Genomic DNA, 26470 nt, shown 5'->3' with positions numbered 1-26470 from the left:
TTTCATAATTTTATTTTCAACTGACAAGCAGTAAATCATATGTTAAATCTGTCCACATAAGGGAATATATTTGTTGTAGTAACATCTGTTAATATGTGCTTATTTACAGAAAACCATTACATTACAATTCTTAACCTAGGGACAGAAATAAAAGGGCCCAGAACTTTTTTTTTTTTGAGACAGGTTCTCATTATGATATTCAGGCTGGCCTTGAACTCACTATGTAGCCCAGGCCGGCCACAAACTTGCAGCAATCCTCCTGCCTCGGCCTCCTGAATGCTGGGATTACAGGCGTGTGCCACCATGCCTGACTTGGGCTCAGACTTTGATTAAGATATATTCATTATTTCTATATAACTGGAAAAGTCCAGGACTTACATAAGATTTATTGAATAAAATGCTCCCAACAATCTAGTCTTTTGCTTTGCTGCTATTTATTCTTCCCTGTATCCACACTGGCCAAAATTTCTTTGAGAAATTAGATTAAGGGCTCTATGTAGAGCATTATGTTTGGAAACAGCACAGAAATAGCAGAGTGTGCTGTAAGTCGCTCCTCTTATACTTCCTATTTTTACAATGCTAGACTCTGTGGTTTATGAAGCACAGCATATTCTTCATGTCCCCAAGTATTTTCTGTGATTTACCCATCCCTCTGGAACACGCTTATGGTTACCATTTACTGTCTGCTACTTAATATCTGAGAAGTCATCGGTTTCTTCCACAAACTTTGCCTGACCCCTCTTCTCACTCCAGGTTGGGTTAACTGTCCTTCTGGACAGTTAAAGACCTCTGTCCTTCTGCAAAAGTCATGGAATACTCTCACGCCCTCACATACTTCTTTCCACCCTCCGTTCAACCGTGTACTCTGTCAAGACTGTGAGTATCTTGAGACTGGAATTATGCCTCTGAGTTATGGACAATATTAGATCTTCAGGATTTTCTGCAGTTAAGTGAATAAAAAGTGAATGAAAGCAACAAATAAAAGGCCAGTGAGATGTCCAAGGCACATGAAGACTGGAGGTGCATAAGGAAGGGTGAGGAGCCGGTTGTTTCCAGAGATACTGACAGAGGTGCGTGTGTGTGTGCACGTGTGTGTGTGCGTGTGTGTGTGAGTTCATGCATGTATTTGCATGAGAGTAGCAGTGGTAGAGGGGAGGTAAGCCTTATACTGATGTATAAATACTTTCAGTGAAGTAAGTGTGAATGTTCCTCTGCAGCTTATGACATATAAATGTTGCATTTCTCTAAATCAGGAAAATTCAGTCAGTGCTTTCATTCACGGGGCTGCAGAAGACTCGATCTCTATCATTTCTGGTGAATTCAGAGTTCAGGATGACAGAAGCTGGCAAGGGTCACTGCCAGCTACTCTGCCTGTGGTGGCTCACCAGGTGTTCCAGGAACTGTGTAGGTGATATGTTCCAGCTGGACCGGAGACACTCTCACCTGCCACATGCAAGCTCACGGGACCTCATTATCTCCTGTGAGCTTGGAGGTAAGTGTTGGGGCTCCAGTATGCATCCTGACATTCGAGGGAGACCAGGCTATTCCAGATACCTACCAGAATCTTGTCTTTGTCCCTGCCTATAGCCAGAGGAAAACAAATTTCTTCGTCAGTTAGGTGGTGTCTGTGTCTTCAGTGCCGGGGTACTAACCTCTGTATTTCTCCTCTGGGGAACATTTTGGACCAGATGCCACACATGGGAAAAGGAGCTGGAAGTTCCAGCTATTCCTTTCCTAATAACTGTTAGTCAGAGTTTTTTCTTTTACTGTGACAAAATACCTGAGAAAAACATGTTAAAAGAAGAAAGAGTTATTTTGGCTAACGGTTTCAGCAGTTTTAGCCATGGCCAGCTGGCTCCTTTGTTTTTAGGGTGTGGCCAGGCAGAAACACCACGACAGAAGGGCACAGTAGACAGAAGCAGAAAGAAAAGGAGCTGGAGAGGAAGGGGCCCGGGACAGATGGAGTTCCCAAGGGCACATAGCCAGCTGTCTCTCTTCAGTTAAGGTTCGCGCCCAGCCGTGAACTCATCGGTGGATTATAGACGAGGTCAACGCATTCATGGTCTATGGCTTTCCCAAAGCTGCCTTCTGAGCATGGCTGCACTGGGGACCACGCCTTCCCCTCGACGAGGCTTTTGGGAGCCATTTTAGACCCAGACCATAAACATACCTCTTCAGAAGTGACGTGAAGCTTTACTGCCCTCCTCTCCAAATCTCCCGTCCTCAATCCCTGGAGATCGTGCCCTTCCCTGAAGTCCTGGCCACTGTTTCACTTGGTGGCACAGAGACATTGGGCAATTGTCCCAGTTTTCTTCATCCTGTTCATGACTCCAAAAAAACACATTTCTCACTCAAAAGCAAGCTGGAGGCTTCTGGTGAAGTCTGAAATATTTTCCCAGAGTCTACCATAAAAATAATAAAATTACATTTTAATTTTAAATGATTTCTTCATGTGAGTTCTTATGGCAAGATCCTGCTTAGTTGTGTTTATTGCACAAAGAAATTTAAGTCTGTTCCTAAACAGAGTATTTTCCAAAATATAAAGCAGACCCCCTGCTGAACTAAATCTTAAGCAGAGTCTCCATTTGTTATATAAAGCTCCAAACAAATATTTATAAAATGTGGTTACAACTTGCTCTGCAACTTGTATAATTTTGGTAATCATTACTCACAATAATATCATTCAAGACTTAGCATTAATGTTTTCTTCCAAATATTTTACTTCAGCAATACAAATGTACTCTATATTGCCAGAGATATGCTGGACAACAGTGATCATGTCTGTATGATGGGTGAAACTTGGCTTCATCTTGAAAACAGTAGGAAATTCATAAGGGCAATTTTGGGAAGAAGAACCATTTTAGTATTTTAACCTCAAGATTTATGTCCTCTTACAAGTCATAGTAATTAGGTCCCATTTTTAACCAACAATAGTGAAACTCTGCACCCATTATATCAGTAGGACTTAAATTTTAAAATAAATGTGAGAACATGAACAACTAGTATTTGAGGAGAAAATGCTTAACTTGTGAATATTTACATATTTAACTTCAATGTCCATTAAGGACAGTTTCATTTATGATGGTTTGGCTTGTGAGGATTTGTGATTCAACCAAAGTAGAGATAGATGGGATTGCTTTGCTTTTGTATCTGCTAAAATTTAATTCTGGAAGAGAAATTGCTACAAATGTAAGGAAAGGCAAGAGTCAAGAAAGTCTTGGAGATAAGATTTTCCTGGGTGTTCAGAGTAGGAGGCTGACAGAATCCGTGGGTCTCTGCTGCGAGGAGGAGGAGGCTGCAGTGCGGGAAATGTTGCCATGAGCTGTGGACTAGGCCCCTTGCCAGAATCTATAAGGAGTCTTTGAGGGTTAGAGTTTATTTACTTAATCTTTGAATAGAATATAGATGTGCAAGGTTTAGAATATTTAAAGGTTCTGTAAGGTTTATGAGGAAAAAGCTTCCCTTAACTCTCCAGGCACCAGCCACCCAGGTCTCATCCCTGGAGGCCCCCAGCACTAACAGTGGTTTGTGCATCTTCCGGAGCTGGCTTATTAGCTTATGCATTCAAGCAAACAGACATTTGTACGTATCAGCCCCTCTCTGATATCTGGGAAAGTGTGTGTGCGTGTGTGTGTGTGTGTGTGTGTGTGTGTGTGTGTGTGTGTGTATCCTGTGAATGTCTTCTGACTACAATGTTTTTAAGTATATACAATAAAATCCTTGGGATTAAAAGGAAATTAGTTATTGTGAAACATAATCATCAAAATATTTTTTATGTAGAAGTCATATATACTTATTAATGAATTAAGTAACATCATCTAAAAAATCTGTAGCTCCAGATAAGCATAAATGTTATTTCACAGTATCTACAATGATTGTAATATAACCTAAAATGTGTGGGATTTGTACTGGTAACAAAGGCGTGTGCTGATACTGCTGTGGTTTCCTGCCTGCTTTGTAACTGAAGGAAATAATAAATTTTATTTAGAGTTAAAAAACCTTACTTTATACATAAATTATTTCCCAAACATTCAAACATATTTGTAGGGGAAATTTTTAGAAGTGTTTTGAATTACCAACTACACATACATTTATCACAGTAAGATCTTAATTATGTATATATTTATGAACACATATTGCTAAATTGGCAGAAATGCATAGTCAGTCCAACGCTGAATGAGGGTGTGTTACCAAGTATTTTAATTGTCACCCATCTGAGAGGTGAAAAAGCAGTATTTTGGTACAGTTTTAGTTTGCATTTATCTCATTGCAAGCAAGCTTGAACACTATATTTCAGAGGCATTTTCCGCTCTGTGAGTTCCCGGCCTTTGTTCTCTCACCTGCTGGTTCCTTAGCAGGTTTGCTATGCGCTGCAAACGTGAGGGGACATCAGTCACGGAGACTGCAGTGTACACAGCACCCTCTGGAGTTGGCAACACGAAGGCCCTGGCCGTTGGGCCAGGGAAGACATACACTGCTATTATGTTTTCCCATCAGACTTCTGTTTCCCTGAATAACCTGAGCACATTAAAATGGCATTTCCAATTATGCCTGCACTAGTCTAATTTAGGTCCCGATATTGTCTGAGAAGCCTAGGAGAATTCGCAATAAATAGTTAACTGTGGCTATATCTGGCAGGAAAGTGGCATGGAAAAAGTAGAAAAAGAATTTGTACTTTGATTTTTTTCAACTACGTATTTATGTGTAATTTGTATGCAACAAGTAAAATAACTAATAAATGTGAATTATGATGAAATAATACACGTATGATAAAAATAACAGAGGCATATAGAAAGAACATACAAGAATCCCTTTTCCTCAGCATAAGAATTAAAAACAAAATTACTGGGCACTCCATCTCATCTATACTGTAGTTTGGTTTTTTTTTTTTTTTTGTGGTACCAGGAATCAAACTCACAATCTCGCGCTTGCCAAGCAGGCGCTTATGCCACTGAGCTATATCCCCAGCCCCTATACTATAGTTTGAAATACTATTTCCACTAGGAAGAGTGAGAGGTCCTTAGACAAATGACTGAATACAGGTGTAGGGCAGGAAGTATACAAAGTGAGGGGGCCACCTCTTGTTATATCGGGTGGCAAAGAGGTGAGCACAGATGACTTGGGCCAGAGGGAAATGACTCAGAAGCCAGCTTGAACTAACCCAGGCTCCCACTGACATCAGCATCCATGAGTATAGTGGCCAGAAGTACATTACAAACTCATTATAATATTGAACCACATGCAAATTCATTGGTCATATGAGGAAGGTGACGGGAAACCAACTTATTATTTTGAAAAATGATAAATCAACAGAAAGAATCCAGCACTTAACTTAAATCCAGTTTGTAGGAAATACACAGAAGAGTGTTAAACAATACTACAGGCTTCCAGGCTGTGGGAAATGCTACAGCTTCCTTCAACAATGAAACCAAAAGGGAGGGAAAAAAAACTGAAGGGGAAGAATCAGAGGTAGCTCAACAGATCATAATACACAGACCATACTCACATTTTGTTTGAAATACATAAACCTTATAAATCAAGGAAAGCAATTTTATAACCTTTACCAGACAGCTGGAAATTTGAACACTGAAAAGGAATTTGATGATATTAAGGAAATATTATTACTGGTTTATAATAATTTATAAATATGGTTATGTTTCAAAAAGAGCAATTCTCTAAAAATATATACACTGAAAAACTGACAAATGAAATAATATTATATCCCGGGTGTGGTGGTGCACTCCTGTAATCCCAGCACTTGGGAGGCTGAGGCAGGAGGACCACTGAGAGTTCGAGACCAGCCTGGGCTACAAAGTGAGCTCAAGGCCAGCCTGAACTGCATAGCGAGACCCTGTCTCAAAAAGACAAAAAAAAAAGTATATCTGCAAAATGCTTAAAATAATATAAGAGTAGTTGAGCTATTACAGTAGCAAGACAGGCCATGAGTAATTGTTGGAATTTAGTGTGAGCCCTTACAGATTATTCTAATTTTCCATGTGTTTAACATTTTTAAGGTAAACCAAATCACTAAGTCAATTTGTTCTGAATGAAGACACTGACAAGAGAGAAGCTGAGAATTACCTCATTTCTCTTAGCTTCTATTACCACGGTGTTTTTAAAAAATCTGAAATTTAAAATTCATATTTTAAAGTTCAGAAATGTTTTTACAGTTCAGAAATGTTTCTGTCTGCATTTCAGAGGAAGGAGCAGCCATGTAGTCGGGTAGCCTTGTGGCCAGGAGGTGGATGACGGGTGTGGAGAAGGCATGGGCTGAAGATCAGCTTCCTAGAAGCAGACTGTGGGGAGCTGTGCACCGTGCTTCCTAAGGGAACGGCCTGGGGTGGTCACCTATAAGGGGAGAGGAGCGCTAGAAGGGTTCGGGTCAGGCAGTGGGAGTGAACTGTGATGCAGTTACAGGAGGCCTTGTCTAATCCCACCAGAAGCTCAGCGGCCCAGGCTGTCCCCACTGAGAGCTGCAGACTAGAAGAGAGTTGCCCTCAGGCAGGGGCCATGATTTGTGTGAGGACTTTTCTTTAGGTGGAGGGCAGTCCCTGAAAAAGCCTGGGTGTAAGTGACTAGCACACCCGGCAGATGGAGGAGGTAGCCTTAGGAGTAAGGATATGGGGAGGGCACCCCACAGTGCCCTGCAGTGTGCACGTACAACTTTACAGCTCAGGAAGCCAAGTTTTACTGCCTCTAGGTGAATAACATGTAGGAATTAGTCACAAAGGATAATTTTTTTTTACTACAAATTCCTGACAAGCCCAGCAAATCCATATGTGATAAAAGGTTATATGTATCATTCATGTGCTTTACACCTGTGTGACAAAAGTAGTATTTTGTATGTCAGTGGTCCTGCAATCCCTTAGTTCCCAAAGTAGCAAAGGGACTCTAAATTATTTCCAATATAGTTTTAAAGCTGAAATCTAACATAAATTTTTTTCCTTTTTATTTTGAAAGAATTTCAAACTTACTGAAAAGTTGCAAAAATAATACCCATCATCCTAGGTATCATTTAAGTACATTTGCTGATTGTGAATGTTTTGCCATATTCATTTTATTATTTGCTGTATAACTGATACAATGATAAGAATAAGAAATTCAACATTTATACTTTGCTAGTATTTCATCCATGGTCCATACTTAAGAGTGATCTCCCCCCTGTGGTCCAGGATTCAATCCAAGATCACATCTTGTATTCTGTTGTTAGGTGTACTTGGACTCCTCCCATCTAGCGCAGTTCCTCAGTCTTTCCTTACTTTCATTGCTGTGACACAACTGAAGACTGCAGGTATCACTACGCAATTGACCGTGTTCATTCTGTTTAGCATACTACAAATTGAACAGCTTAAAACCACAGACACTTATTGTTTCTGTGGATCAGGACTTGGGGTGTAGTTTCACTGGATACTCTGAGGGTACTGTGATCAAGATGCAGTCAAGACCAGAGTTCCAGCTGCTGCTGGTGCCGCCTCTCTGGCCCTGTGTGTGTTTCTTGCCTGCTGTCTCTAGGACCTTAGGAATAATCAACTTTGTTTTCCTGAACTTCTCCTCTGTCTCCTTACCTAACCAACCACCTCGTAAAAGAACACAAAACAGTGGCACAAAATACTCCAGGATTATCTCATATGTTCCTTGCTTCAGCCTTGGAATCAACTATTTTTCCAAAGAGCTTTGGCTCCTTTTACTGGAGAATGGTAGTTAGAAACCAGTGTCTGAGCACCAGGTGCATTTTGCTTAAACATCAAGGTATTAACGCATATGGTAAGGCCTGTTCTCATCAGACCCTGCCCCTATGCTGGAGGCAGTATGGGGTGATGGTGAAGAGGGAGGGCTTTGGATCCAGACCGCCTGAATTAAAATCCTGACTGCCATGGATACATAATGAGGCTTTGGGAAACTCACTTGGGTTCTTAGTGTTCTATCACCCGTATCATGGTGGTTATAACAGTGCCTATCTCAAAAGATTGCTGTGAGAATTTATTAAGATACACATGTAAAATTCTTAGGCTTATATTTGGCACAAGTGATTACTGAATCAATATGTATTGAATGAATGATCCTCATGTTGATTAGAATCTCTGGCTGAAGAATGAAAATCAAGGGGGAAGGTTGCTTCACTTTCCTTTTCAAAAATAAAAATGAATTTATGACAGTTCTTTATCTTCTTGTGAGGATATTTTCCTTTAAGAATTCTCTACAGGGCTGGGGATATAGCTCAGTGGCATAAGCATGTGCCTGGCAAGCACAAGGTCATGAGTTTGATCCCTGGTACAGAAAAAAAAAAAAAAAAAAAAAAAAAAGACTTCTCTACAATAACTTTTTTTTATAATAATCTTTTAAATTGCCATTAATGTATTGCAAGAAGATATAAGAACATAAACAAGTAGAAAGCATTTTCTCTCTCTAGAATTCCTGTAAAACATCGTATGTACAATTCTAGAGAGGAAAAATGCTTTCTACTTGTTTATGTTCTTCTTTCCTCATTGAAAAAGAAAAAGAAGGAAGAGAAGGAGGAGCAAATAGAAAGGAACTCACAAACCTAGATGTGACTTTTCCTGGAACTCCAGTTCCTAAAAATATCAAGTCATTGCTGAAGACACCAAACACCCTGAGAAGACAGGAAAGGCGAAGAGGAGCTGAGAAGTATGAGGTCCTGAAGTCATCCTCCTCCACCAGTGTCTTTAGGAGGGAGAGTGAGAATTCCTAAATCTGCAAGGGCAGACCCAGGCAATGTAGGGATCCCACATCCCGAGCTTGCAGTCAATATTATCTTCTTGCCAACTCTTCATTTTGAGGAAGAAATAAATGCATCATACATATCTTCAGTCCCTTTGCAATTTTTGCCCAAACTGTCTTTACCTTGTAAGTCTGCAAAAGACTTTCTAAATCATTATGAATGCCTTATTGAAAAATCACAGCTCTGTGGAATCTTTTGAAACAGGCCAGGCTAACGGTTTAACCTGAAAGTGGAATGGATTTCCCATTAGGGTTCCCATAGTAAGGGAGTGTGTTTTTGTAACCTTACACAATGAAGGGAGTTGCCACTAGATGACTCAGCTGGTTAGAATCACAACTCCCCTTCTGGGGAGGAAACCTGAGGCATGGTGATTACTTGAGGCTGGAGGATATTGCTTACTCGGAGTTCAGCTCTCCCTTATTGAGCCAGCTAGAGAATGTGCACAGGGAGGTGGGAAGGAAGGAAGGTCAGTTGCCCTTCGGCCAGTAGAACCTTATAGTGCATCTAAATCAGTCATGGTTCCTTGTTTGTCTTCAACACACACACACACACACACACACACACACACACACACACACACACACACCCCAAGCTGCAACTCTCCACTTCTTTAAGTCCATTCTTGATAAAATTCCCTAGGGCAAAATAAGCAGTAACTTGAGTCTTCAGCTTGTTGAGTATCAGTGGGAAATTTGCCATGTTGGAGTCTGACAGCCGCATAACCAGTCTGACTGAGAGTGGCAGGGCCGTGCCGTCTAAGTGGAGTATTAACTCACCAGCTTGGAATGATTTCTTGGAGAATGCTCACGTGGTCTCTTCTTTATGCTTCATTCTAACTTCTCTGAGAGCGCTGAAGTCATAGAAACTACTAAACAAACATATGGCAGGAAGCTGTTATACACAGAACTTGCCCACACGAAAAAGCCGTCACCAGGGATCCCTGGAAGGTGGAGTCTAAAACAGCTGTGAACCAGTTACCCTCTCTTCCTCTCTCTGTGGCATTTTCAATGGTCAGCTGATAAAAGTGTCACTGGGCTGAGCTTTCAATGGTATAAAAGTTATTTATGGAGGGAGAGCTACACCCCCAACATTGTCACACAAAGGCAAGCACATTTTTATATAAGGTCAAAAGGACAGGCGGGGAAATTCTTTCACAAGTAGACTAGGTTAAAGAAATGAAAATAAGCTGTATTGTTTTTGTACTGAGTTTAGGAGATTTTTTGAAATTTTTAATTGTGTACATGTCTTGTTTTCTAATGATTCTATTTTTCTATGGTGAAACCAGTCTTACTGAACACCAGCTACTGCTTTAGTTCTGAACTGTCTGTCAGCCGCCTGACCTTTTGACCCACCTTGGTAGAACACGTTATTTCAAAGACACTGAGTGAACTTTAAAATCATTTACTTAAAGTAGGATCCAAGAGATTAACATCTGGAAATTGTTATTTAGAATTGCCAGGTAAGAAGTCCCTAAGTGTGGCTAATGTTTTTCACTAAAGGGGTCCTGGTGCAGTAGTAAAAATGGGCCAAATGATTCAAAAGACCAGGGTGCTGAGTCGGGGAGACTGAGTAACAGGAATCCAGGCCGTGTCGCTTGCCAGCCTTGAGACTTTGGTCTGCATGTATAGCCCACATGAGCCTCAGTTTCCGTTCTTGTGGAGAGCTCTTTTTGCATGAGAGAACTGTGAGCTCAATGACGGCATAAGACTGACTGGCACACGTCCCCTAAGTGTCCTGGTTTTCTGCTCCTCTTCACACAATTTCCTAAATGCACAGAAACTAGGTAAATATTATCCAAAAACCCTGAACAGCTGTCATTCCCCTTCTATGCACCTGGGATCTGGGATATCAAGTGAGCAGGAGAGGATTCCCACTTTCCTTGGGCGATCCGCTCTCCCACTGAGGGAAGCAGAGGTGGGTGTGGCAGCTTCCTCCCACCTCACAGAGAGAACCATCCACCAGGCTGACAAGGTTCAAAATGTATGAACGGATGAAGTCATGAGTTTTAATGTCTTCGGGCTTGTTTTTGTTTTATTTTAATCCTTGGCTTTTCTTCTCAACCAAAATGAGTTGCTCTGAACCTTGGTGGCTTTGTTTCTGAAAGTAGGAAGTGAGACCAACTGCATCAGTGGACATCAGCTCTGGCTGTGCATTAGCATCATTTGGTTGCTTGAAATGCAGACTCCTGGCTCCAGCCTCAGAGACCGTCTGTTTCCTTTGGCTGAATCAGTATCTCTTGTTTTGGAAAACCACAGGCCATTCTTGTGGAAATTCAGATGGTCTTTGAAGCCCTCCATATTTCCCATGCCAGGATCCAGCTATTATAAAACCCAAAGCACTGGTACTCATATCAGAAAACAAGAGCCCTTCTCTTAAAGTATTTGTGCACTCATTGTTCCGGACATAGACGTCCTCAGCTCACCCACCCAGCAGCAGTGCCGCCAGCCCTTCTGAGCAGCCAGTTCCCAGGAAGGGAGACCCAGCCTCACGTCTTGAGCTTTCAACCGTGGAGCAGGCAACCCAGGGAGTGTCTCACATGAAAAAGGCCTAGGAGGCCTAGGAGGCTCCCTGGCTTGATGTCAAACTGAGCATACCAAGTGAGCACGGGCCCATCAGGGAGTGAGGAGATGAGAGGAAAGGGCATCTCTTGAGCTGAGAAACTTATTTTTACATCAAGAATAAATTGAGCTGCAGCCTAACGTGAGGGTCTGGCCAGGAGGCTGTGTGTAAATGATTTCACACTGCTGCTTCCTTCTGAGTTCTTTACTATACGTGTATGTGCCCCGAGAATGGTTTCAAATAAAGGACGGCAACGGACTCCTCTGCCTGGCCTGTTGCTCACCTGTCCCTGAGGACGACTTCTCATCTTGTGTGGTTGCAAAGATGGCTGCTAGCAGCCACGTTTCTGCAGGTCCCTTGGGTCCAGACCTATCTCAGTTTTGTCCAGAGTAACTTGCTGCCTTCGAAAGCTGAGTCTCTTCGATGAGAAGAATGAGCAGTCATATCCTGAGACATTTAGTCTGCATTGGAAAAACTAAAGTGTAGGGACAGAAAGAGTCAAAGATGCAAAATGTAGAACGTTGTGGATTTCCTGCAGAGGTGACTTCTCCTTAGCTCCGACTCCCATCATCCCATCCACATCGCTACCTTTGGAGTTCGTGATTAATGCTCCTTTGCTAAGGCAGCTCAACTGGCTTTTGTTGCAGAAGCTGTTATAATCATAAGGCTCTAATGAGCATGGTTACTGGATATGAATCATAACCCTTGTCATATTCAGATGAGTAAGAAACTAATGCCATTACCACAAGGAAGTCATGTGGAAGGATGTAACTAACAGACAGGAAATCTGACTTCAGATCTTTTTCCTAGAATTCCACAACCACATAGCATCACTGACTACTACTGTTAGTTCTTAAAGGTAACCCGGTTCCACTGCTAACCAGATAGAAGACCTCGGACAGAATTTTTAACTGTGGACTTAACTGTAAATGGGCATAGTGATTCGTGAAAGGGTGAGAGTTGAACCATTTTCTCTACTGAGGCTGCTTTCAACATGAAAGCCTATGCTTATGTGGCACTTGATACTATTGACGCGTCTTAAAGCCTCAGCTGTACATCAAATGGATAACGGAGACAAACTTAAGAAGCATGTTTCAGCTGCTTATGTGAATGATGAGTAAAACTGAAATTTTCAAATTGAAATATAATAAATGTCAATTTTGCCCAACTTTTCATGAGATACTTGGATCCTGCTTAAAAGGAAATAACCTTAGGACCAAACATAGTGAATTCCCCTATTCATTTTAGCAAAGTTTGGCGAGTATTTCTGACAGCTAACTAAATCTTTGCCACTCTGCTAGCTGTTCTCTCAAAGAAGAAATAGAAGGTCCCTGCTCTTGAGACCTCTGTGGACTTGGGAATGCGGAAGATGCATATTCCTGCATCCCTTGTGGGTGTCGCGCATCAAGGACAGGGTGAGAGTCAGGGGCGGGCCTGGGGTGGGATGAAAGTTATCCGGGAAGGAGTAAAGAGTTGGGGGGGGGGGGCTGGACCAAAGCTGCAGGAGCAGGGCCTTTCTTGCAGTTAGACTGTGTATTCAAAATGCAGGGCTGAGAACCACATCCTGCGCTCAGGGGCCCACTGTTCTGTAGCCCAGTAAAAACTCCTTCCAAAGGCAGTCACGAACTGAGAGTGATTCCAGAGAAGTGAGAGAGCTAGAGGGAGTTTTCCTTTTCTTTCTTTTTTCTTTCAGTCTTTTTGAGACAGGGTCTCTCTATGTAGTTCAGGCTGGTCTTGAGCTCCCTCTGAAGCCCAGACTGGCCTTGAACTTGCAAAAATCCTTCTGCCTCAGCCTCCTGAGTGCTGGGATTACAGGCTTGCACCACCCCGCCTGGCATAGGGAGTTTTTCTATAACTGTAGAAACTCAAACATTTAAAAATTTTTTCAGGAAAGATAACTCCAACATATATCACAGGGATGGAATCTCAGCAAAGTAAATATAAGGCACCATAAATGGAGTAGAGACTCCTTACCTGAAATAATAAGTGACATTTATTTAGAGATTGCTAGATGCCAGATGTCTCAAGGTTTACACAGGTTGTTGACTTGCTCCCGTATATCACAATCTGTGAGGTAGATTCTGTTACCAGTGTGTGCTAGAGAACTCTGCTAGTAAGGTCTCCTCCATCCTCCACCATTCCCCTTTTCTGCAGTACCCGAAAAACTCTGTATTTTACTTATCTGCTATTTTTTTTTGAGTTGTCTCTCTCCTTCTTGTAGAATGGATATTCCTTAAAGGCAGGGAATTTATTTTTTGTTTATGTTGTATTTCCAGCACTCAGAAAACATAAGAAAATAGGAGCTCAATAAATATTAGGAGGGGCTGGGGATTTAGCTCAGCGGCTAAAAGCGCCTGCCTGGCAAGCGCAAGGTCGTGAGTTCGGTTCCCGGTACCGGAGAAAAACCAAAAAAAAAAAAAAAAAAAATAAATAAATAAATAAATAAATATTAGGAAATGAACAAATAATAGAAACAACTTGAACTAAATAATAGAAATAACTTGAATTAAAGCAAATAGCCTGGTAGTAGCAGAGCCTGGAGCAGTCACGTGAGTAGGTAAAAGAGATTTGCCATAAGATTCTGGCCACACAGAAAGGTATGGCAGAACTGAGGGCTGAGAGACTAGACCAGTGATGGTGAACATTTTAGAGCTTTCTGTGATATAAATAGTCTGCTGTACCACACATGCACCTCAGACTAGACCATCAGCTTAAAATCATATTGACTCACTTATTCATTCAACTATTCAACAATGCTCATTGAGCAGCTATTATGTTCCAGGCATTGTTCCAGGGAATGGGGAAACACTAGCGGACTTACTGCACTCAGTGGGAGGGAGGAAAGACAGACAACAGAAAAGGAAGCAAGGGAGCACCTAGAATAACTTTAGGGGATGATAAATGCTGTGACCATAATAGAACACAGTGATGGAAAGTAACCTGAGAGGGAGCAGAGCACCACCAGATCGGTCTGCAGAAAGGGTATCTTTGGGAAGCTGACATGATTTTTTTTTTTTTCTTTTTCTGGTACCGGGAATCGAACTCATGACCTTGCGCTTGCCAGGCAGGTGCTGTACCGCTGAGCTGTATCCCCAGCCCCAGCTGATACGATTGAGTAGCGTTTATCCAAAATACTTGGGATCAGGAGTGTTGAAATTTTGAATTTTTAAAAACTTTGCAATATTTCCATATGCATAATGAGATATCTTGGGACCCAAGTCTACACATAAAGTTCACCTATTCCCTACACACATAGCATGAAGGTAAATTTACACAATATTTTCAGCACACCTGTGTTTTGACTGCACTCTATCCCATGAGATAAGGTGTGAAATTTTCCATTTGTAGCATCACATCAGTGCTCAAGGGTTTTGGATTTCTACGTGTTTCAGATTTCAGATTTTTAGATTAGGGATGCTCAACTTGGATGTGAACAGAATTCTGAAGGATAGCACTTCAGGAGAAGATAATGCTCAGAACAGGCAGAAGGCAAGAGGCAGCGGTGGACGTAAGACCAGGGCCAGGCTTGGGAAGTGAATCAAAACCCGGAAAGTGTCTGTGGGAATGGCAGTTCCTACACAGGAAACAGAGTACCTGGGACAGGAGAAAGACCAGGATCATCTCCCTGGCCAGGTCTGGCTGAGACCATAGCCTAGTGTCAAAGAAACTGTCCAGAAAAACACACTTGGTCTTAAACCAGGAGCCTAACTGGAAAGGTCCCTGCCTCTGCTAAGGTTAGGCGATCAGTTGTGGGACAGAAGCAAAGGGTGCTGAAGAGCAGGACGGCAGATGGGCAAGGAGAAGGGACTCCTTACTGCAGGAGAATTTTGTCAGTTCACGTCCAAAATACCTTATGCCCAATTTAAAACTGCAATGTGTCCACCCAGTTTGTGATCCCACCATGTTGGTGGGAACTGAGGATACTCTGAGGGGGCACTTGGTCTCAGAAAGTATCTAATACAAATAATACTTACCCGGCTGTGATCCCTAAGCTTAGAGAGCAAATGACTCACTTAGAGAACGTTCGTAAAAGATGCAGACTGCTGGACCTCACCTAGAAATTCCTATTTATTGTATCAAAAGTGAGATCCCAAATCTGTGTGTGTGTGGTTTAAGTGGCCCCTAGGTAGGCCATACCTACAGAAATGTGAAGAGATCCACCAATGGGCTACAGTGAGTCTGCGAACCCCTAAAAGATGGTGAAAACTGCGTTTGACTGGATATATATACAGTTCTTTCCCTGGAAAGAGGGTCAATATTGCAAGATTCTCAAAAACTTGTTAAGAATCGCTTAACAAGGGGTTAGTGGCCTGTCATCCAGTCCTGCCCTTGTCTTAGGGGCCAAGAAGCAGTCCTGGAATGTGATTTGCCTGAGTTCATGAGCTGAAACAGTAGAGCTGGCATCTCAGGCCAGAATTTCTCCTTCTGAGCCCCTCGCTCTCTCTTTCTGCCCTGCTGGCTGCAGGGGCTGGGGGGAGAGGAAGGAAGGGGTCTGATAACAGCCTCCTCCCTGACTGCTTTCATTTTCCCTCACTTTACAACCTGTCTTGGTGAGAGGGCCCCTCCCGTTGTGGTCCCTTCTGGCCACACTCTGCTCCCCCTCATCCTGCTGGCTGGAGCAACCCGTTTTTCAAGGGTTAAATTTATTTGGGGTTCAGTTTCTCCTTTTGCAATGCAACCACAGAGGAAATGAGTCTCCCACCTCGGCTCTGCCTTTATGAGGGGAGCCTGGGGAATGCCGGCTCAGGCCTGGCAGCGTGGACCACCTCTCCTCCGTGCGCTGCTCAGTGGGCTGCGACTCTCTTACTCAGTCCCCATTCTCTAAAACTTGTTTCCCCTCTTGATTTACAAAGTCACTTGCTTTTCCCTTTTTTCTTCCTTCCATCTCCTCCTTTTCCTTTTCTTCTTTTGCCTCCTTCTTTTATCCTTGCAGAATATGGTGGCTTTTGTTGGCCATTCCTGGCATTGCTCTGTCGGACAACAACACTCAAGAATGAGAGAGTGCTAGAGTCCGTTGGGTTGCCTGATGCCCTTTTCGCGTGGCGCAGATTTCTTTTGAGGTCAGGCGTCCAGGAAAGCTGGGCATCGGCTCCGCCCGCAGAGCTTACTGCAGGCAGAGCAACGAAGTCTGCTCTGCGATTTTCCCAGCAGCCTCTTCAAATCCATGGGTGACAATTTGGACACCTTGTCTTTAACAAACAAGGAAATGAACTCAGGGTGGAGGAAACTTGCCCCAGGTCATGAATTAAATCAGTGCCGCGGTAGCAGTGAGCACACAGCCTTAGACTGGAAGCTGTCCAGAAAGAGGGTCACAGCCATCTGGCTTTGGAAGTCTCACCCAGGGCGGTCCCACTGCTGACACTTGGCAGTTACTGGAAAGTCGTGTCGATTTTCCTGTTGATTCTTTATCCTGAGAAGGAATTGTGAATTCCTCGTGGAGGATTGATCATTTTTCTTTGTTGTCTGTGACTGAGGCTGTTTCTCATGTCCTGCCCCTGGTTTCGCTTGTCCCAGGGACTGCATTTGAAGGGCGGGGCACCCCCACATCCCTCCACCCCAGTCGGAGCGGAGCCGCAGTCAGGACCAATGAAAGCAAAGTACCTCACCCACCAAGTGACTAAGAGCTCTCCATATTTAAGAGGGAGCAGGAATAGGCTGAGAGTTGCTTCTGCTTTCTCCACAGACGGGCACACTCTCATCTGAGTTGGGGTGTCACGGAGCTGAAGAGAGAGAGGTGGGGAAAACCTTACCGGCTCCCACCACCACCATGTGCTATGGCAAATGCGCACGCTGCATCGGACACTCTCTGGTGTGGCTCGCTGTCCTCTGCGTTGTAGCTAATATTTTGCTTTACTTTCCCAATGGGGAAACAAAGTATGCATCTGAAAACAACCTCAGCCGCTTTGTATGGTTCTTCGGTGGTATCGGAGGAGGAGGCTTGCTAGTAAGTCATTCAGAATTATCACAACTTTTAAGAATTCTCTCCTGATAACTAGAAGTTGTCATTTCCATGGAAAGTTTTCTGGGATGCATATTTCCAAGTCCAGAGGTTTTTGTTGCTGTTCATTGTTTTGGAGGCAGATTATGTAAAGGCTGTGATGACTTTTTATTAATTTCATTAGATATTGTTTTACAAAATCCTCTGGACTAAAAGTGTGCTAACTCTCTTACTTTACAGCTAGAAAATAGATACTTTAAACAAGATTTGAGACTATCAAGTTTCTAGGACTGTAGTGGGTAGTCATTTAATATTTGGTCTTGGGAGCTGGGAGGGTTCGGCTGGTTCTAAATCAACAGTTTTGGATTAAAATTATCTGCTGTTTATTCACAGACATCTGTGACATTAAAAAAAAATAAACTGAGTACATTGCTATTTACAAAGAATGCGGCATTCTCCTGGGTGATGTAGCTAGGAAAATCTCACAGGTAGCAGGGGATCAGTGTCCGAAGTTAACTGTGGAATGTGTTGTGTTTTCCAAGGTTTGTTTTTAATTGAAGTGAGAGGAATTTGCTTGCCACACTGGGAGCTGAAAGTATTAGCTTCAACTTCAGCATGGAAAGAATGTGGAAATTTGAGTTTGGTAGTTGAAAATATGGGGTGAAGAATTTTAAAGAGAAATTTTATGGAAGTATTAGTATCATACAGAATATTTTTTCTTGGTAAATTACAAAATATTAAAACATTTAAATCTAATACTATATATTAGCTATGGCATAGTAAATCTGTTTGAATTTCAACATTACTATCATGTTAACATAATCATTAATACAAACATAACTAATATAAATTAATGTAATATAATCTTTAACATAACATTGCCCTTGTTTAAGAGTCTGTTGACTTTAAACTAAGTATTTCACACTTACATTGCTTAAAGAGGTTTATTGTCATGCTAAAACAGTACATTTGTAGCTTCAAGTCAATTTCATTTCTTATAGACAGATTTAATCCTTCCCACTTAAAAATATTCAGTCTATTTATTTATTTACTTTTATTTTAAAGAGAATGGTAAAAGAAAGAAAGAAAAACAAGAACAATAGCAGCATACCAACATCGTAAACATAAAGCAAGAACATTAAAAGTGATACAGTGTTTTGAAACAAAATGATAGGAATTAACAGTGGTTGTTATGTTACATATTGTTATCTTCGTTGCTCAGACTACCTACCAGATGTAATCAGTTAGTCTATTTAAGTCAGATTTAAAGACCGCAGGTAGTAGTTCCAGGGGAGAGTTTAGTTTGCACCTGGAACATTGTTATGCCCTTATGTGGAATAAACACATTTATAAGTTATTATTTTACTCTTCCCACTGTGTATCCTCACCTTGGAGAATACTTAACGTACCGTGTGAAAACAAGCAGTTATTGCAGTTTTTTTAGAGTTTTCTTTTTCCTCTTTAGACTTTCACATTCTTTGAAATATTTGGTCAACCTGATCAAAATCAGTCAACACCATCAGAGGGAAAAATATTTTACCAAAGGCTGCTTAACCTGACCCAGGTGACCCTGGGGAAGGATAATGATTTTAATTTGCTCGCTTCCCAACCAGATGCTCCTGCCCGCGTTCGCATTCATTGGGCTGGAGGAGGAGGACTGTTGCGGCTGCTGCAGCCATGACAACTGTGGCAAGAGATGTGCGGTGAGTCCCGCTGCCCGGGGACACAACCCAGCTCCCAGAGGCAGCCGTGGGATGCTTCAGCCCACTTTCGTTTCTCCCTTCTCTAGATGCTTTCTTCTATACTGGCTGCCCTTATTGGAATCTCAGCATCTGGCTACTGTGTCATCGTGGCATCTCTGGGCTTAGCAGAAGGACCGTGGTGTCTGGATTCTTTCGGCCAGTGGAACTATACTCTAGCCGGAACTGAAGGACAGTATGTAATTGTTCTATATCTGGATCACTTCGCCATCCATCACACATGTATAGTGGCAACCCCATTAAACTAGGTGGTCCATTCACCCATCCACTCAAGCCAGCGTTTCATGCAGGTTAGGCACTAGGTGTCCGAGGATAGGTGGCTAATTCTTGACTGGGCAAATTCTAAGTGCTTCTTAATAGCTCTACTGATTCTGTCTCCATAATAACCCTCTGAAGTTGCTTCCACTCTTACTCCTATTTTATAGATGAGAAAAGGAAAGCCCAAAAAGATGACCTAATTTAACCCAGGTCAGTTATTTGAACCCAGGCAGTTTGCATACAGTGTTTGTACTCACATAGCATGTATGTTATGCTGGAACAACTGGTTGATTAAATGTAATACACTTTATCAGAAAATATTATAGATCCTTATATAACAAGAATGGCAGCTATATGAATTTAATCAAAACCCAGAACAAATCATACACCCACCATCATACACATACCTGTTCATATATAACATCAGAATTATGTACAACACACCATTTATTTTAAATTAGTAGGGTAGAGAAGACAGGTCTTATCACAACTTTAATATCAGGACAGATCAAGAGATTCCATTGTTTTATGCTGACATTTACGTTTAATAAAGCATGAAGAAAGGAACAAAAACAGGAAAGCTGATGGAAACCGATGTATGTGGAAATAAATGAATTACATAGTCCTTTAGCAACAGTTGTTTCTAAGTTTACTTTTTCCTAATTCAGCTTTTAAAGTTGAATTTTGAAAGATTCAGTTTTGAGATTCATGAGTGAAAAGAATATTATAATGAATTTGAATTACTCTTATATTATTGAGTATTTGCCTCTATGAATTGTATAGCACACAGTGAGGTTAGATAAACACACACACACACACACACACACACACACACAATTTCTTCCTCCACGAAATATTGAATTTGGGATTAGACATCAGTTCAATCTAAGTTTTGCACTTTCTCTCTGAGTACAGGAAAAAGTGAACGTACCTCTCTGCATTTTTGGTCCTTCATCCGTACAATAGCAAAGGCAGTTGTCATGACAGTTAATGAGATACATGCAGTGCTTCTGTAGAGGCCAACTCACTGTGAACACTGCCGCTGTTAGGTGTTAATGTTACCTACTTGGTGAGGATGAACATAACACAATGGTCACTCTGAAGGAAAACTGACACTGCAGGAGTTTAAAGTTTTAGTGTTAAGAATGGTCAGTACTGAATATACGATCGCAAAATGGTTATTCATGTATGCACAAACACACAAAACTATTGCCTGACTCTGCCTCTTTCAAAGGTCATAATTTATGCACCCAGAACGCGAGGAGTTGTATCACTAAACATTTTTAGTAGCTACCTGTATGCCTCTCCCATTATCTGCTCTAGCTTTGTAAGAAACCTTCGTCTCCCTCTCTATCACCTGCATTTGGATTTGTCTGGTGATTTCAAGACAGGATTAACTCTCAGTTCCGAGTCACTGAGTAGTTGGCCAATAATCACATGGAGCCAAATAATTTTCTGACACTGTGATCTGAAAGTACACGGATTTTTGCTCCAATGACATGCAGAGGGCCAGGTCTGGATGGAGAGAAAGTTTAAAAGAAAATTTAGCCATAAGAATGAATCTCTGTTTGGCTTAATGAACTCTTTCAAAGTTAGGGCTCTAATTCCAAGTCCCTTTGTTCTGCTCAGGCAAGAAGAAGTGATAAGAAAAGGATTATACTGGGCCTCTTTGTGGAGTTAAATCAATCCTAGATTTTCCCACATGATTAAAGCCTATTTCATTAAGAATCAAATAGTAAAAAAGAAAGAAAGAGGAGAGAGAAAAAAAGAGAGGAAAGTAGGAGGGAGACTATTAGAGAAGAGAAAGGGGATCAGGGAGAGAAGGGACAGGCACAGGGTAACCGGAAAATAAAAGTAATCAAAGTATGTTACATGCGTGTGCAAATGTGCCAGATGAAACCCACTGCTCTGCATAACTAATACATACTAATAAAATTTTTAAAATAGGAGGGTGCTCCAAAGGCTGAAGTTTTAGGAAAGTAATCAGGGTAGTTTTTTCAGACAAGAAGGATATCCATATATTTAGAAATTGTCTTAAGCCATATGCATATGAAGTCAGGCATGATCTCATCAGGGTTTGTTAACATTTCAAAGTGGTTTCAGGTTGTTATTTATCATTCAATTACTTTGAAAATGTGTTCAGTACTTACTGTATGCCAGATACTCTTCAGTGGCAAAGATGGTAAGTCTAGTTCCTACCTTCGTGGAGGAGAGCCTTGCAGAATAGACATAGCCAGGCATTCGCTCTGGACTAGGTTAGGTGCCCTTTCCACACCTGTTGATTATCTATTACTTGTTGCCTCCCTAACATGCTCTGTCTTTCTGAGGCAGAGCCTGTGCCTAGTTCACCATTCTGTCCCCAGCTCTGACTCCACGTGCCTTTCATGCAGAGTGCTGAGTAATCTTTGTTGAGTGAGTGAATATCATGGGCTTCATGCTGCTATGGATGCGTGGATACATCATAAAAGTAAAGAAGTATCAAATTAATTGGATTTAATCCCTTTGCTTCTTGTTGCAAAATAACTCATTCCCTAACACCAAAAAAATGATTTGTTTGAAAGGTCTCAGTTGAAAACTCTAGCATATTAAATCTCCACACTTGGCAGAATTTGGATAATTTTCAAAAAGAATAAATTATATTTTAATGAAATGGTCTAAAGTTACAAAAACTAATACAAGGTAGTTGTAGTTTTTAAATAGACAGTCACTCAGTATTGGCTACAAAGTCCTACCTTTCACACAGATAACAATTAAGCAGCAATAAATTTGGGAAACCAAGTAGAAAATTCTCTATAATTCTGCTATCTTAATGCATAATTTGATTTCACTTTTCCACATATACTCTTAGTTCACGTCCCCACACATACATGAATTTTACCTTCAATGTGGCACAAATGTAGTTTGCACTTTTTTTTTATCTATAGTAATTTATATGTCTCTAGAGAGTATAAACATCATTCTAGGGTGAGGATTTTTAACTACAGAATCCTATTTCTAGGAGTCAAAAGTTTTAAGATTTTTGTTTTAGTTTTTGTTTTTGAGACAGTGTCCCACTATGTAATTCAGGATGGCCTTGAACTCACTCTGTAGTCTAGGTTGGCCTAGAACTCACAGGGATCCTCCTGTCTCAGCCGCCTGAGTGCTGGTATTGTAGGTATGTTGGTTACCATGCCCTGCTTAAAGTGCTAAGTTAATTTCATGTTTATCACTATAATGAAATCTGAGTTAAATTTCTCCATTGGATGGCGTGTTATATGAGACTCTAACAGAGGTTATTAAATTAATTAACCTCCTTCATTTCTGAATAAAAATCACCACACCAAAAGGTAGCTTATGAAATATCCCATCAGGAGGGTCATGTGAGAAGTCACTCTTTGTGTCCACAGGTATCTTCTGGATAGCTCCACATGGTCCCAGTGCAAGGAACCCAAGCACATCGTAGAGTGGAACGTAACTCTGTTTTCTCTCCTCTTGGCTCTTGGTGGAATTGAATTCATCTTGTGTCTCATTCAAGTAATAAATGGATTGCTTGGAGGCATTTGTGGCTACTGCTGCTCTCGCCAGCAGGTAAGAACCTGTGTGAAAATGCCCTGTGCTGGCCCTGGTATTTCAGTTATCCTAATGCACCATTCTTTTCATCAAAGAGAAAAAGGCAAAACCAAACATGCTCAAACTGGCAACATTTGTTCTTCCATCATCTCCGTGGTGATGCATTCATAGCACTCACTTTTGCTCTCAGTAATAAGCTTGCTTGCGTCTCACCATCACCAGTTATCTTGGTTCTTTGCAGTTGGCTGTCTGTGCAAAGAAACATGCTGCATATGACACTTTCAAGGTGAACCACTACCCTTCTCTGGTTACAGAGACACACAAGAGATGTCGAAGATGTCTTCTCGTTTACCTACTCTCTTGTTCCTAACATACAAATAATAGTTAATTACATTAATTGCACCTGACACTATATTAAACTCATTTTTCAGATAGCACTATGATTCAGAAATTAAGTAGTTATGCGTAAGATCCCCTCATCAGGAAGTAACAGGCTTTAATAACAAAGCTCTTAGTCTTAACCTGTATGCTACACTGCTGATCTGTTGCATTTTCTACAGTTCCTTCCTAATAAGGAGTCAAAAAATGTCCATGCAGCCAGGCATGGAGGGGCATTAGTAGCCTTTGAATAGCAGATATGTAAAGCTTTCTGGTGCAAAAGAAAACCAGGATGCACTTGTTTCCTGAGGAAATGATTTAGGAGAGAAAAATGCATTTGTGCATAGCAGGGAAAGTTCTTTCTTCTTTATCTTCCTAAAAGATATATATTATTGAATTGATGGAAGTCCAGCTTTGGTCCAGTTTTGGGAAGTGGTTTGTTTTTTGTCTTATTTTGTAAAACATGATTAGGCAAACAGAAACTTGTTCATTTGTACTTACCAAATCATTTATTCCTCTGGTTCAGGTCTTTTACTTTTCTTTGAAATGAGACAAAAACCAAATGGAAACTAAAAGTCTATCGCTATCATGAAAAACTTTGCTGTAAATAAATAGAAACTTTCTATAATATTCGAGGGGAAGTTAATATAGTCTCCTTATCAGGCAAGTACAGCAAGATTAATAATTTCTTTGGGATGCTGCCAAATTTCCAAGAAAACAGCGGGTGGGAAACCTTCAGCGTGGAGTTGTTTTCAGGCAACATATTTAGGGAGAGGCAGAGAAGAATTCTCTCAGGATTACTGAACACAACCTATATTTAGCCTTCAAATTCATATCGGGCAGAGCTTAAACTCAGCCGGTCATTTCTGGGGACAGACAGAACAAGTCAATGTCCAGAACCACTGCAGTGATTTGGCAGGGAATGACACCTCTCACGGCTTGGGGAGCAGATACACTACTTTCCCATCCTAGTCTTTGTAGGGATAGCATTTCCCAGATATGGGAAGCTTTGTTTGCTCTGTTTAGAGGACAGAAGACACTTTCAAAGAGCAGGACTTTTGAGTGTAGGGCAATAGGTTGCTGGCTCCACAATGCTTCATTTGAAAGTTTACCTGCCCTGAGCCACACAGGGTAAAACTCTCAAGGCATTATCTTCTAAATCCCCGCGATTAAAACCCCAGGCAAACACACTCAAAGCCAAACCTGCACCAGTACCTTGCAGCTTTTGCTGGGGAGGACAGTGGCTCGAGTTTGTTTAGAAAACATTTTGTAAGCATTGTCTAAGCCCTGAGTGTGGCTGCCTAAAGCTCTGCTAAAGTGAAAGCTGTGTTTGCTCAAACCAGAATGGAAAGGACAGAAATGCTACCATTTCCTTATCCTGATTGTAACTAACGCACATTTCATTTTCTTTACAGCAATATGACTGCTGAAAGAACCACGTGAAGACAGAACCATAAGCTTCCTCTATTTCATTGTAATTTATATATTGTACTTGTATTATTGTAAAACTTTGTTCTAGTGTATCATACTCCTCAAATTCTACTTTTATAAAAGTGTATAAAGACTGACATTTTCACATGATGTCAGTGTTTGAACTTAGCAAACAAACTTTTTTTTTTAGGAATGAGAAAACCTGAGTACTGGAGGTAATTTAAGACTGACAGTCCTCAGCTTGTCTGAGATAAACTTTGTAATATTTAGGATAAGAATCCCATTCCAATTACACTTGTATATACGTGTATGTGTTTTGAAGGAAAGATGTCTAGTAGCTTTTAAGAAGACAGAAACCCAACAACCTGAAAAGATGTTGTTTATCACTGTTTATATGGTGTTTCCCATTTATATGCCTGTGCCCCTCTAACCAGAGGCCTTTTGAACTTTTTTAGTTCTGTGTGACATGAACTCTTGCCTGGGTTTGGAGGCCTAATTGAAAATACTCCATGCCAAATGAAGGAGTCAAAACATGCAACACTGCAAGTTGCCGTGAGTCCCACCAGATCTTAATTTTTTAAAAAATTAGGAAAACTTCTGGTTTTTCAAAAAAGGACCAAATGTTTAAACAGGAAAACTGGGCAAGAGGAAAGATGGGAAATGGACTAGAGCAGATATCAACATCGTGGGAGACGGGAGGGGGAGTAGGGGTGGAAAGACCACAAGGACCTTTCCCCAAACTTGATCACGGACCACAAAATAAAGTATTCAGTACCATTTCGCTGTTGTTTGATTTTGTGATCCTTGGTGCAGAGTTCCTCCTCTTTGCCTCTGATTGTCTGCAGTCCGTGTAGCCCCTTTTGCTAAGGGCTTCCTGTCTTCTGGTTTCTTCATCTCACTTTCTCTCCCTCATCAGCTGCCTTCCTCTGCTCTCTGTAAGCTGTTGGTGCTGAATGATCCCTTGGGGTTATTGTCAGTTAAGTAACTTATTTCTCTGGAATACTCTCAGCATCAGACTCCTGCGGGGAAGGACACAGATGTTTTCTTTCTTCTTGTACAGAGTTAGGTTTTAAAGGGGAAAGACGCCTCACCTGTTAGAAATTCTCCACAGAAACACAGTTGCTTTTGGAATCCATTGTCTGGGCAATAGACAAGAAAGTTCATAAAGAGGCCACCTGGCTGTCTGAGGCCAGTGCTCCTCCGTGAGACAGCACCTGCCTGAAGATTGTGACCCAGTGATGGGGAACCATTTAGAGCCGAGTGACAAACTGCAACCCCAAACCTTCTTACTTATTTCAAAATGCCAGCACTGCAGTGAAACCTGAATATCTGACACTCGGCTGCCAGGCGATCTGGCTCACACGCTGACAGAGAGGGCTGTGCCTGCCTGCTGCCGCATGCGTGCGGCAGGTTCGCCACCACTGCTCTAAGCTTTCTCCTGCTGGGGTCTCTCTGGAGTCTGGTGAAACCTATAGATTTTTTCTCACATAATTATTTATAAATACATAAAGTACATAGAATCATTAGGTAGACCAACATAATGGAATATTTTATCAAAATGTTTTTAAAATCATGGTATAGTTGTCTTGACTGCCAGCTCCATGGTGTCCCCTGGGCAGACAGGCACACACTGCTGGCCTGTACTCTAGCTGCCGTCCACCAAAGAACATACAGCATTCTGGAATACGATTTCAATTAAAATGGTATTTTGGGATAACTGCAGCAATTTGAAGGTGATATGAGTATGTGTAGATTTTGTGTCATAAATCAGAGTATGATCAATGTTGCTGATATTAGTTTATTGCATGCTGTTGTAATGGAAGGAAACACTACATTTTGGTTAGAAGTTAGTAAAAA

At 41.4% G+C, this 26470-nt stretch overlaps 1 protein-coding gene across 1 annotated transcript; it reads left to right on the top strand.

Moving 5' to 3' along the window:
* The first annotated feature begins 16927 nt into the window (after positions 1-16927).
* Tm4sf1 (transmembrane 4 L six family member 1) lies at positions 16928-25393 on the top strand. The gene is made up of 5 exons (XM_005392998.2): positions 16928-17243; positions 18851-18940; positions 19027-19172; positions 22642-22822; positions 24598-25393. The coding sequence occupies exons 1-5, from the start codon at positions 17067-17069 to the stop codon at positions 24610-24612; spliced, it is 609 nt and encodes a 202-aa protein (XP_005393055.1). The 5' UTR covers positions 16928-17066; the 3' UTR covers positions 24613-25393.
* The last annotated feature ends 1077 nt before the right edge of the window (positions 25394-26470 follow it).

This window comes from Chinchilla lanigera, unplaced genomic scaffold (genome assembly GCF_000276665.1).
Source record: "Chinchilla lanigera isolate Chin_1 unplaced genomic scaffold, ChiLan1.0 scaffold00047, whole genome shotgun sequence".
NCBI lineage: Eukaryota > Metazoa > Chordata > Mammalia > Rodentia > Chinchillidae > Chinchilla > Chinchilla lanigera.
This window is presented reverse-complemented; position numbering and strand designations above follow the sequence as displayed.